This window comes from Nannospalax galili, unplaced genomic scaffold (assembly GCF_000622305.1).
Source record: "Nannospalax galili isolate Female #2095 unplaced genomic scaffold, S.galili_v1.0 scaffold406, whole genome shotgun sequence".
In the NCBI taxonomy this organism is placed as follows: Eukaryota; Metazoa; Chordata; class Mammalia; order Rodentia; family Spalacidae; genus Nannospalax; species Nannospalax galili.
Window position 1 is genome coordinate 6,072,617 of NW_008357033.1, and position 13,305 is coordinate 6,085,921.

Consider the following 13,305-nt stretch of genomic DNA (forward strand, 5'->3'; position numbering starts at 1 on the left):
TTAAAAAATGAACCATATCAAAGGTCACCTCTTCGGGGACCAAGCTGACCCACTGGAAGGGTGGGGGTTAAAACAACACAGAAAAATGAAAAGAGGCTGGGGAGATGGCTCAGTGGTTAAAACGCCTGCATGAGGACCTGAGTTGGGATGTCCAGAACCCATATAAATGCCAGATGGGAGTGATAGCCAACCTGTTATTCCAGCCTCAGAAGGCAGAGACGGGGGATCCCCAGAGCAAGTTTAGCAAGATTAGCCATATCAGTGAACTCTGCAATTGACTGAGATACCCTACCTCAATGAATACAGTGGAAGAATGACTCAGGATGGTTCTGGATATCACCCCCAGGCCTCCACATGCAGCCAAACAGATCCCACACACATGTGCCCAGACACATGTAAAACATGCACATACACACATGCACACTACACACACAGGAAAATGAAAAAAGAAAAAAGGTAGAAAGGTATTTGACACACACAGGCAAAAGTAAAGCGGCTTAGAGGGGGTGATTTACCTGAATCTCACCACACCGATGCCTTTCTAAGCCCATTCCTCAGTCCTTCTTACTCTGCTCGACTCCTGTCAGCTACCTTTCAGATGAGTAGCTTTTCTTCAATCGCATCCATTTGGTTCCCTGGTGGACCTGTGTGACCTTTTAAGATCAATGACGACATGTCTACGGTCTGTGAACTTTATTGTTCTGAGTGATCTTGTTTCACTATAGACTACTCTGGGGATTTTTTTGGGTTTTGGTGTTTGGTTTTTGAGACAGTCTCCCTGTAGTCCCAAATGACCTGGAACTCACTGTATAGACCAGGCTGGCCTCAGTCTCACAGAGATCAGCCCAGTGAGTTACAATGTTTTAGTTTCTGTTTTGTGGATCTAATCTCATCAGTCTTCCAGGAATTCTTTGTCACTTTTAGCTTATTAAAAGTAGCCCCCCTCCTAAATTTCCAGCACTGTTTTCGGTTTTGTTGGCATTTTAAAGGATTTCTGACAACATAGAGCAGATGTATCGATTTGGTCTGCCATCTTACTCTGAAAATTCAGTTTTGTCCTCTAGAATTCCTGAATGAAATATTCCTCTCTAATTAAAATTATTTCATTTACTTTGCTAGGGAACTACAAAACCATTCCTCTTATCCTCTGTCCCTTGGCTACTGGTGAACAAAACAGCACTTCTGCCCTGTGGAATTTACCCAAAAGATCAACACAAGCTGGGTGTGGTGGTACACACCAGTAATCTCAACAGCTAGGAAGGAGGTGAAGATAGGAGGATCAGGAACTCAAAGCCAGTGTGGGCTACAAGAGATCCAGTCATCTATCTATCTATCTATCTATCTATCTATCTATCTATCTATCTATCTATCTATCTATCTATCTATAGCTTTACCTATATCTATATATAGATATACTTTGTGGTCTCACACACACACACACACACACACACACACACAAAGTAATCAGGTGTGGTGGGTGGTATATGTTTGCAATCCTAACACAAGAAGCTAAAGCAAGGAGACAGGGTAAATTCAAGATCAGCTCGGGAATTCAAGCCTGGGGTTACGTGACAAGATCCTATCTCAAAAATTGGACTACAGGGGCTAGGAGAGATGGTTTAGCAGTTAAAACCACATAATAAATGCTCTGGCAGAGGACCTGAGTTCTGTTTCCACCACACATTTGGGCAGCACACAATTATCCATAGTGCCATGGGTACCCAAGGCCCTCTTCTGGCCTCCAAGAGCACTGCACTCAAGTGCACATACAGACACATGTACATATAATTAAAAAATAAAATAAACCTTTTTTTAAAAACCAGAGTACAGTCTAATCAACAAGGTTAAGTTCCATGAAACAACAGAACATTTAAGCAATGTTTTACAAAGTAAGGAAAAACACTCTATACGATTTGAAGAGAACTCAAGAGTGAGAGGAGGTGGATCTGGTAACTTGACCTGACCTGAAAGGGGAAGATTTATTCATTTCATTTACAAGGAATCAAGAGTTAGATCCAATAAAACAGCAGTTACCATAAATCTAAACCCAGTAAGGATGTACTGGTTTTGAATTTTTCAAACTTGATTTGATTTTTCTACCAGTGTAAACGTCTTATTGCTATTACAGATTATGTTCACGCCAACTGCCAAGTCAACAGCCGCTTCATAAGCACGAGGCGCTAAGATCTAAGAAATCAAAGGAAGATATGGGAGAGGCTCAGCTTTTGTCTTTTAACAACAGAAAATATGAATGGAAAAGAAACAACATACCAAAATCAATTTCCTAGCCCAGCAAGGTAGTGACCACCTGTAATCCCTACACTGGGAGGCTGAGCTTGGGCCAGCTTGGGATATACAGGGAGATCCCACCTGTCTAATGACCTGAGTTCAACCTCCAGGACCCACATGATGGAAGGAGAAAACCAACTCTGGAAAGTTGTTCTCTGACCTCCATACACATGCCATGGCACATATACACCAATACACATACACAAATACATATATACATACATACTAAATAAATAAATGTAAATAAAATAAGTAAGGAGCTGGAGAAATGGCTCAGCAGTTAAGACCACTTCAGCAAGTCTCTTCCTGAGGACCTGGGTTCGGTTTCCAGCACCCACATCAAGCAGTTCATAACTGCCTGTAATTCCAGTTTCAGGGAACCTGACACCCCTTTTCTAGCCTATGCATGCATGTGGTACAGTTAGACACACACTCAAACACACACATACACATAAAATAAATACATCTTTTAAAATTGTTTTGAATTAATTCCTCAGAGAGATTACGATAGACCTAGGAAAGGGGTCAAAGCACATGTGACCTTTCTTCGGTTCTTAAAGAACTGCTACTGTAACTCGCCCTAGAGTTAGGACGTGAAAGAGGTCAGTGGGACTGCTGTGAAAAGAAGTCTGGGGGCTGGAGAGACGGCTCAGCAGCTAAGAGCACTGGCTGCTCTTACAGAGGACCTGGGTTCGATTCCCAGCACCCACACGGTAGCTAACAACTATCCATAACTCCTCTTCCAGGGGAATCCAATGCCTTCTTTTTGACTTTCTCAAGTATTGCACGACACTGATGCTCTTACACACATGGAGGCAATACACTCATGCACATAAAAATAATAAATAAAAAATTTTAAAAAAGAAGTCTCCTGGGGCTAAGGGTGAGGCTCAGCAGCAGAACGCTTAAGAAGCCTGTGAGGCCCTCGGCTGGTCCCCAACACTTCATAAAATTACGGTTATCTCCTCAGACTGGGGAAGGTCTACTCCTAGCTAGAGAACTACCGCTCGACTCATACAGAATTCCAAAAATCTAGAAATTTTGCATAAATTTTTCATAAAAACAGTTGGCTTCAAAGCAGTTTTTCCTGAACAATTACAAACTCTGACAAACCTAACCCGACATTCCAGGAAATAGCAGTCAGCGGAGCCAGCAGTGTGCTGATAAATTTTAACAACGGAGTCCCTATAAAGGAAAAAAAAAACTGTAAGCCTAAGGCACTGGCCATACAATAAATATTCCCACCACTGCTGACCCGGAGCTCCAGTTGTGATGCCTGTAGCTGTGACTTGTAGCGGAAGACACCCTCACTCTTTGAAGCAACTCTGCACAAGACCTGCCAAAGCTGGGTGGCCTCAGGCCCTCTGAACCTCAGCTCCAAGAACTCCCAGGCTACATCAAAGCTGAGGTGGTCTTGGGCACATTGCTTTTATCAGATTGCATATAAAAAGCCAGTTTTTGGCAGCACACTGCAGGGGACATTGACAGGCCCAGTTGGTGAAGAAGACATAGTGGGCAACTGAGAAGAAACATCCAAAGACTGCGCTGGGGGCACGGTCCGGTCCACAGAATCTGATTAGGAAGGTGACTCTCAAGCTGCAGAGAGATGGGAGGACCAGGAAGAAAGCAGCAAACAGAAACAACGGCAAAAAGTGCTTCACCCACCCATTGTGACTGTACTTTCATTTGAATTGCAAATGACATTAGAATAGCCTGTAACATTTTTGTGTGTGTTAAAGGAAAACCTGAGTTTCTAAATATTCCTCTAAGGGAAACATAATGACCATCCTTAAGTGTCTAAATGGCCGTTCTATTCAACATCCACTGTGCTGGTTAATAAGCCATTTTATTTTCCACAGTGGAGATCCATTTCTTACACTCATTATGCTAATCTGATCTCATGTAAAACTATTCAAACAGCAGACTTGGAGCAGCCACCCATGGAGGGTAGCCCTTCTGACTGGATGCCTATTCAGAGATGCAGATTTGACTAGGGCAGACTGCCCACATCTAGAAAGAAGCTTGAGGAAGCACATAACACTACCCCATCTCATGCTTTATGTTTTGTGAAGTTGTGTAAGGAGACTACAGGGAGATGGTATTTTTTATGCCTCTGTGCACAAAAGGGAGGCAACCGAATGGCTGGCAATAGGGGCAGTTCAGTGGCAAATTATACACTTAGCATGCTCCGGGTCCTGGGTTCTATCTCTGGCACCATGAAGAATAAGAGACTGGGAATATAGGCCAGAGAAGTATCTCCTCGGCACACTGTGATTCTCCAACCTGAAGAGCTTTACACTACTCAGCAATAGTTGACACTCATCTATCAGTTGCTGTGTTTAAGATGGGATCTCAGGTAGCCCAGGTTAGCCTTAAATTTGCTAAGCAGCCAAGGATGACCTTCAACTCCTGATCCTCCTGCCTGTACTTCCCAAGTGCTGGGACTACTGTGCCTGGCTAACAGTTGATTTTGGTCACTGTACCTTAGGGAAAGCATGTGAAATATTGTGTGTGTGTGTGTGTGTGTGTGTGTGTGTGTGTGTGTGTTTACTTTAATCTTGAATTAGGCATCCAGCTTCTTCTACAAGCTTAATGTTCTCTGATTCAACCCAGCCTAATTGCAAAGGCTCTAAGAATCAACAGGAAAATGCTTTATAAACTACAGTGCACTATCAAATGGAATGAGGGAATGCTTAGAGTCTGTATAGTTTAAGCAGAAAAGTGATCATTATACTGAGTCGTTTCGCTAGTGTTGAATAAATCAGTTCCGCAGAGAGGAGTCCCACTCCAGGGGCTATTTTATTACCAATAAATGTTTATTAAATGCCTGCCATAGGCACCAAATAGTACATGCTTGAACATAAGCAGAATACAACAGGAGTGTCACCCCCGGCAGGCAGAGGATCTGATTGCTACACATTGTCAGAATCCTGACTGTCCTGTACAGCCCCCTCCCAAGATCTAGCCCTTTCATGATGCTGCTGGACCTCAAGCAGGAGGCTCTGGGCCTGATCCTTAGCACAACAAAACAAAGCACACTGTGGAGAAGCAGGACAGAAAAGAATCTAGATCTTTTGTTAAGGGACTATTTTTAGATCTCACTTTTCTGAAGCACACATTAACAGGAATCTAGAAACTACAGAGAGACAGCAAAGAAACTGTACTTTATTTTTTTTTTATTTTATGTATGAGTGTTCTGCCTGCATATATAAGTGCACCTGTGTGTGCAATGCCCACAGAGGCCAGAAGAGGGCATTGGATCCCCTAGAACTGGAGTTATGGACCTCTGCAACAGTGGCCAGTACTCTTTACTGCTGAGTCTCCTCTCCAATTCCCCAAACTGCACTTTCTATCTGGAGGTCCTGATACATCTGTCCCCCTCATTTCATGGAGCCAGAATTCAGCCAGACACACACAGTGGCCAGAAAGCAGCAGCTACTCAGGGCTCTTCCCCTCACTAAGGGCAAACCGCCACCTGAACCAAGGTCAGGCACTGTTAAGTCATTCTCCTTGTAGAAGGTTCAAATCACAACGTTCTGGCTATAAACAAAGCATAGCAGCTCCATCACCCAGCTCACCTCAGATTCAAGGCTATATTGTTCTTGCTTTGGGTCAGTGTCCAGACAATAGTCCCTTCCCTAGACCCCTCTCAGCTCTGGGGCATGCCAGTGTACCCCACCTTGACAGACACAGCTTCCTGGATGCTCAGGTCCATCTCTGCCAACCCAAATGCCCCAGCTAGCTGTGTTTCCACAGCCCATGTTGTCAGTCAGTCTTCCCAGTATATGAGAGTGTTTATCTCACAAAAGACAGGTGCACACCATCATGGTTTTTCAAAAACTGTGGGTCTCTATTCATTACGGCATCCTCTCAGGACTTGTATTTAAACGAGAAGATAACAAAGACCAGCATAGAGTGAACCTAACAGCACCATGCAAAGAGTGGGGAGCTCTCTCATGAACTTTTCACAGACGTGACCCCAGTGTGGGGGGCATAAGGGTCGAGGATGACAGGAAATGCTTTCCTGCAGTCAGTGTCTAAAAGTCAGGGAACTAAACATTGAGAAGAGAGGCAAGCCGTGAGAGGAAAGCTCAGGCGGAGGGCCAAATGCCCCACACAAAGGAACAAACACCACCCCTGCACAGGCTGGCTGGATGCAGAGGCCAAAACCAGTTGGTACCATCTACAGGGCTGAGAAAACAGTCATTGTGACATAATCTTGTTTGTTTGGGGTTTTTTCCCTCTTCTTTTTAGGCAAAACAGACAACAACCTAAAGACACGAAAATACTCCCCACAGCTGGGAGTCTCTTATCAATAAAAGTTTAAACTCTAGAAATTCCTGGTTGGGAAGGATTATGGTCATTTATGCTCCACTAATTAGTCAACTTTCAAGAGTCCTCACCAAACAAGAAATCAGCAAATGTCTCTGAGCAACTCCTATAAACACTATGTCCTCCCACAAGCCTAACCAGCTTCTGATCATCTGAGTATTTAAGAAACTGGACCAAAAGTACCAACCTGGGGCTGGAGAGGTTGACTACAGCAGTTAGAAACACTTGCTGTTCATCCAGAGGAACCAGGTTCAATTCCAAGCACCCACATGGCAGCTAACAACTGTCTATAACTCCAGTTCCAGGGGAGCTAACATCCTCTTCCGGCCTCTGTGGGGCACTGCACACACATGGTGCACTTACAAATATGCAGGCAAAACACTCATACACATAACATTTTTTTAAAAAGTACCAACCCCTACATATAAACCCTGAAAAATAAATCTAAAGTGTAAAAAAAAAAAAAAAATTTAGAGGCACAGTGGCATACACCTGCAATCCCAGCTACTTAAACCAGAAGTTTAAGGCCAGCCTGGACACCACAATGAGGTTTTTTTTTTGTTTTTTTTTTTGTTTTTTTGAGGGAGAGAGTCTCACTATTGTAGCCCTGGCTAGCCTGGAACTTGCTATGTAGACCAGGTTGGCCTCAAACTCAGAGATTTGCCTGCCTCTGCCTCCCAAGTGCTAGGATTAAAGGCATGAGCCATCATGCTGGGCCTAATACAGGCCTAAAGCATAAGGGTTAGGAGAAAGAGAGATGCTCAGAAAGACACTCCCGTTGGACAGGTGTGGGCTTCCCAAAGATGATCACCAAAGAGATTCTAACCTGAGTTAGTCAGCAACTATAAAATCTTATCTATGACAAGAACAAAATTACCAAAAGTTTTTTGTAAGCATCCCAGTACAATGAGGCATGGTGTTGAAGGAGGGACTAGCAAGATGGCTCAGCAGGTGAAGACTCTGACTGCCAAACCCGATGACCTGAATTTGATCCCCAGCATCCACATGATAGAAGGAGAGAACCAATTCCCTCAAGTTGTCCACCAACCTCCATACATGTGCCATGTCATGCATGTACCTACATACACAAACACACACATACAACAAAAATAAAGATACCAAGGTATTATTCCACATGTTAAATGTCTGAACCATCGCCTCCCCCACTCCATTTTAATTAGTTTTTTCTTTTACTTAAAAAAAAAAAAAAAGAGTTGGGAAAATCCAGACTCTCCCAGCCCCAGCATGAACAATCCCTATAAGATTCCCCAAGACAAGGAAGAATGAAAGCCTTGAGTTGTATTTTTATTAAGTACGTTCCAGGATTACCCTGGACGCTGATAGAATCAACCCAAGTCTCATGAGCAGTAGGAAGATTATTTTAGGTAAATTTATTCCTTCTAGGCCGCCCAGAGATAAGCGACTATTGTGTTACCACAAAACCGCCCTTTCACCATTTACTCTCACTCTGTAGTGAACCATGAGATATTGCTTTTATTCTCTGCTAACAGACCTAATGAAGTCTTATGGCTCAGTTGCCATAGGCTCCGTCAAAATGTGCACTGTTCTCCCCAAATGCTGGAAAAATAACATCTTCAAAAAACACCCCAAGTTTTCAGTTCTCCAAGAGCCAAAGAAAAGTGGAGAGGCTCATCTGGGTCACTGAGACGTGTTAGGTAGCCGATCCCAAGAAATAGAACATTTTCATGTTCGTAACAAGACACCCAAATCAGATTACACACACAAGGCTTTTTTAAAGTGTTGAAGAGAATCTTAACTACCCCTAAAGTGTAAGAGCAATTTATAACAAAAGCCAAAATAGAATTAATCTAGGACAGAGAAAGCTGAATCCAGCTGAGCCAGTCCAGGAACCAGTTCAGATAAGTCTAAGAAACTTATGAAAGACATGGAACTTAAGGCTTAACTGTGACTGCAAATTGTATGAATCTCCACGTACTTATGTAACAATGCATTATTGTTGTACTGGGAATAGAAAATGCAATGCCTATGGCTTGTGTCCTGTGAACTTTACAGCAGGGTGCACATAACACAAACTTAAGAAAGTTCTCTCGAAGATACCAAGGTGGGCCAGCCATGGTGGTACATGCCTTTAATCCTAGCTCTCAGGAGGCAGAGGCAGGCAGATCTCTACAAAATAGAAACCATCCTGGTCTACACAGTGAGTTCTAGGCCAGCCGGGGCCATGGGGAGACCCTCAAAAACAAACAAACAAACAAACAAACGATGTTGTCAAGGGCCGGGGTGCAGCTCAGTGGCAGAGCACTTGCTTAGCATGTGAGAGATTCTGGGTTGATCCCTAGGACCATACATGCATACAAAGTGTCTGTACATAAAGAATAATGACCACAGACATCTTCAGGCTTTTCCCCTCTTTTTTCAATATAAAAACTGATCCAAAGAAGCTGCAACCAGGAGGGGAGATGGAGAGGATCACAGAAACATGCCAGTCCATTCCTGAATCAACTGGAGTTATCAGAGGTAAAGAATGTTCCAGCGTGCCATCTTCCCTCTGATAATTTTGGTCTTGTGTGATTTACTTTTTTGAGAAAACACCTCCAGGCCACGGACTCATAGACAAGCGAGAATCCCTCTCTCCCATGGTATTCCTTCCCTCTCTAAAAGTGGCTCTGCCCCTTATGCCCATTTCCTCTTTATATACTTTGCAACAAGATTTTCTACACAAATATGCTCCAAAGCTCCAGATGGAGGGACAGTGTTCAATAACCATTGTTCATGAAATTGGAAATTAGACAGGCTTCTAACCAGAACAAAGTAATCCTGGAGTTGGGGTTAGAGAAGGGGGATTAACTAGAGAAGGCAGCAAAAAGATAAGAAATTCTTTAACAGGGCTGGAGAGATGGCTCAGTGGTTAAGAGCACTGGCTGCTCTTCCAGAGGACCCAGCACCACATGACAACTAATACCTATCCATAACTCCAGTTCCAAGGGATTCAATGCACTCATCTGACCTCCACAGACACAGGCATGCATGTGGTGTACTTACATACATGTCGGTAAGACACTCATACACATAAAATCTTTTAAAAAGGAAAGAAATTCTTTAACCCCACACTCTCAAGAACACAAAAGATCTCCCTGGAGTCATTTCTGCCTTTCATTGCTATAGTGTTTTGTCTTATGGACATCAAACTGGGGTATTATCACACAGAAAGTCAAAATGGTACCTCTAGGAACCTTTTACATCAGCTACTTTGATGTGCAACAAAGTCCAAGACAGCTATTTAAGTCTGTGATCTCAGAGGGCCACAAAGGACTTTTGTGATGTTTAGATAAAATCCTATTACCACTCTCACTCTCCCTGTATCCTTGGAAATGGTACTTAGCATCCCTGAGCCTCCGTTTCCCCAGGCAGTCAGGGTCTCCCAGTAATACCTGTGAATCATGTAAGAGGCTGAGAAGAAAACACAATGGCTTATCTGGTCTAACCACAACCCAGAGGAAATGGGGGTGTACAGAGGACCCCTCGATTATAGGGAAGACTAGAAAGGGTCTGACAAGGAAGAGGAAGCCCTACCCCGCAACAGGAGGTGAAAGTGGAGGTCAGTACCATGCACTCAACAGCCCATCAAAGCCTCACAGCACTTTATGAGCAGGAGTTACTTCATATCATTAATATAACCAGTCTTAGAAAATTAAGCCCACTAGCCAGTAGCAGACAGACCTTACATCCCAACAACTTCAGTTTCCCAAGTGCCAATTCAGTTAAAACTCAACTAGAAAGTGGCCTTCCTTTGAGAACTTAAAATGTATAAAAATTCAAGCTTAGATTTACTTTTGTTCTAATATTTTAGTGCTTAGAAAAAGAACACTTGAACCTGTTTCCACACAAAACAGTACTTCTTGCAAAGCTCTTCAAGTAATTTTAACCTTGAACAAGAGTATTTAAAAACAAGATGGGGCTGGAGAGATGGCTCAATGGTTAAGAGCACTGGCTACTCTTCCTGAGGACCTCAGTTCAATTTCTAGCACCCACATGGCAGCTAACAATGGGTAATTCCAGTTCCAGGGGATCTAACGCCCTCTTCTGGCCTCCACGGAATATAAGACACATCTGTACTTACATATATACAGGCAAGACAGTCATATACATTAAATAAATAAACTGCCAAAGCTAGGTGTGGTTGCACATGCCTTTAATCCCAGTATTCAGGAGGCAGAGGCAGGCAGATCTCTTTAAGATTAAGACCAGCCTGGTGCACATAGCTAGTTCTAGGCCAGCTGGGAACATAGGGAGACCTTCTCTCAAAAAACATAGGTGCTGGAGAGATGGCTCAATGGTTAAGAACACTGGCTGTTCTTGCAGAAGACCCAAGTTTGAATCCCAGCACCTACATGGTAGCTAACAACTGTCCATAACTCCAGTTCTTGGGGATCTGATGCTCTCTGTCCTTCATGGGCATTGTACAATATGGGTGCACTTGCAGATACGTACACAAGACATGCATACGCATAAAATAAAAATAAAAACAAAAAAAAGTAAAAACTAAAGTAAGTAATTAAAAATAAGTACAAGGGATTGGATCCAGCTCAGTGGGACAGCTCTTGCCTAGTATATGCAAGACCTCAGGTTCCATCCCTAGCATTGCAAAAATACAAATAACACGCGTACTTTAGGGTAAGCAGGAAAACCACTGCAGTATACTGGACTAATCTCTGCATGTTGTCCTCTTTCCTGCACCCCTAACTACAGCAATAGGAAAACGATCCTCTCCAGTATTTGCGCTCTCCCAGCTACGCAAACAGAATTTTCGCAATTTTCCATAATAACACAAAACCACACCTTTCCAAAGGTTTGAATGGCCATAGGTCATCTTCTAGTTGTCAAGCTGTCTGTTGGTCCATGCACCTATCACCTATCAACACACATTTTTCTGTCTGGAGACCCACAAGTTATCTTCAGGCCAGGAGTGATGGTGCACACCTTCAATCCCAGCTCCTGGGAGTCAGAGGCAGGTGAGTTCTTGGCTGGCCTGGTCTACATAGCAAGCTCCAGGCTAGCTAGGGGCATATAGTGAGATCTGGTCTCAAAAAAAAAAAAAAAAAAAAAGTTATCTTCATTACCATCTCAAAAGCCAACTGCAGAGGAACAGACTACCATGCAAACTCTAGCACTCAAAGTTAACAGTTAAAAGAGTGTTCCTGCATGAAGTCAGTGGTAGGGCTATCTGCCTGACATGCACAAGGCCCTGGATTCCATCCCCAGGACTGCAAAAATATAAAAATAAATCATACTCTGGTACTTGGAAATGAAAATAAGGATACCACAATGTTATCTTTGTGGAAAAACAACTAAAATTACCAGTACATGGTCACAAAATCAGGCAGGTGATCTAATCTGGGCCAGGAGGCAGGGCCTGGGGAAGGCCCTCACACAGACTCCCAACTCACGTTTTTCATCATCAGCATGCACTAGAGATGCTGCCCTGGACAAAACATCCAACGGTGTCTCCATTCCTGTTGAGCCTGAAAGGAAAAACAGCACAGGTGAGAAAACAAATTTAAAGGGAACTTTGAAGGACTCACGAAGTACCAGAAATGCAGCTCACCACGTGAGCTTAGCATACACGAGGCCCTGGGTTCAAGCCTAACAGCAAGAAAGAGAAGAAAATACTGTTTGTAGTCAGCAAAGTGACCCCCCCTCATCAACACAACTCTAGGGAAGTTTCTGTCCATGGGGGAAACAGAGTGGCCCTGGTGCAGGAACAGAACAGCACTAAATTCCGTTCTGTCTACTATGCTAAACCCCAGGAAGCAGCTCGTGTCAGAACTGAGGAGGGATACTGGGGATATTCACACCTGTGTTATTTGTGCTTACAAATGTTTATGTGCGTTCATGGCATGCCTGTGCAAACACATCCCATAAAAATTAGTTTGGGGAACAAAGGCTGTCTATGAAGACGGCATCACTGCTAGCCTGAAAGTTTGGTTGTGGTGTGGTGGCAGTGACTGCTGCCAGTTTATTAGTCTTTGCAGACATGATTACAACTGGACTATTCTGTTCTTTTGCCTTCCTGGCTGAGAAGTCAAGCGCAGTCCCATGAGCAGCAGTGAAGGCCTCAGATCAGTCATACAGGTGCAGCTTCGGGTCTGAAGTGGGCATCTGAAAAGCCAAATGAGTGCCTACCTCGCTGGCAAGTTCAACAGCATTTTAAGTCTAGCAGGAATCTTTGATCGAAGGGTTTCATTGAGTAGTGTACCACATGAGCACAAGCACCTAGTGCTGGTCCATGACATGTCTGTATGTTTTTCAGTACTGGGGAATTCAACTCTTGCCTTGCATGCTAGGCAATAGATTTACCACTGAGCTACATCCCCAGCCCAGACAGCCATGTCTGTTTAATAAGATGAGACTTCTATGTTTAACTGTTTCCTGTGACTACAGCACAGCTATAAAAGCAAACACTGGGCTGGAGAGATGGCTCAGCGATTAAGAGCACTGACTGCTCTTACGGAGGACCCAGGTTTGATTCCCAGCACCCACATGGCGGCGACAAACCATCCTTAACTCCAGTTCCAGGGGAATCCGAAGTCCTCTTCTCATCTCCATGGCATTGCACCACATGGGTGCACTCACATACATGCAAGCAATACACTCATACACATAAAAATAAGTAAAATATTTAAAAAAGCAAAGACTGCAAGT

General features: G+C 43.6%; 1 protein-coding gene across 2 annotated transcripts in view; it reads right to left on the bottom strand.

The window, feature by feature from the left end:
- The window catches only part of Vgll4 (vestigial like family member 4), a 145,540-nt gene that overhangs the window by 117,437 nt on the left and 14,798 nt on the right, over window positions 1-13,305 (bottom strand). For both annotated transcript variants that reach the window (XM_008854896.3, XM_008854897.3), the window contains exon 2: window positions 12,051-12,125. In XM_008854896.3, coding sequence (XP_008853118.1) covers window positions 12,051-12,114 — 64 coding nt within the window. In that variant the 5' untranslated portion in view covers window positions 12,115-12,125. The remainder of the gene's footprint in view (window positions 1-12,050; window positions 12,126-13,305) is intronic.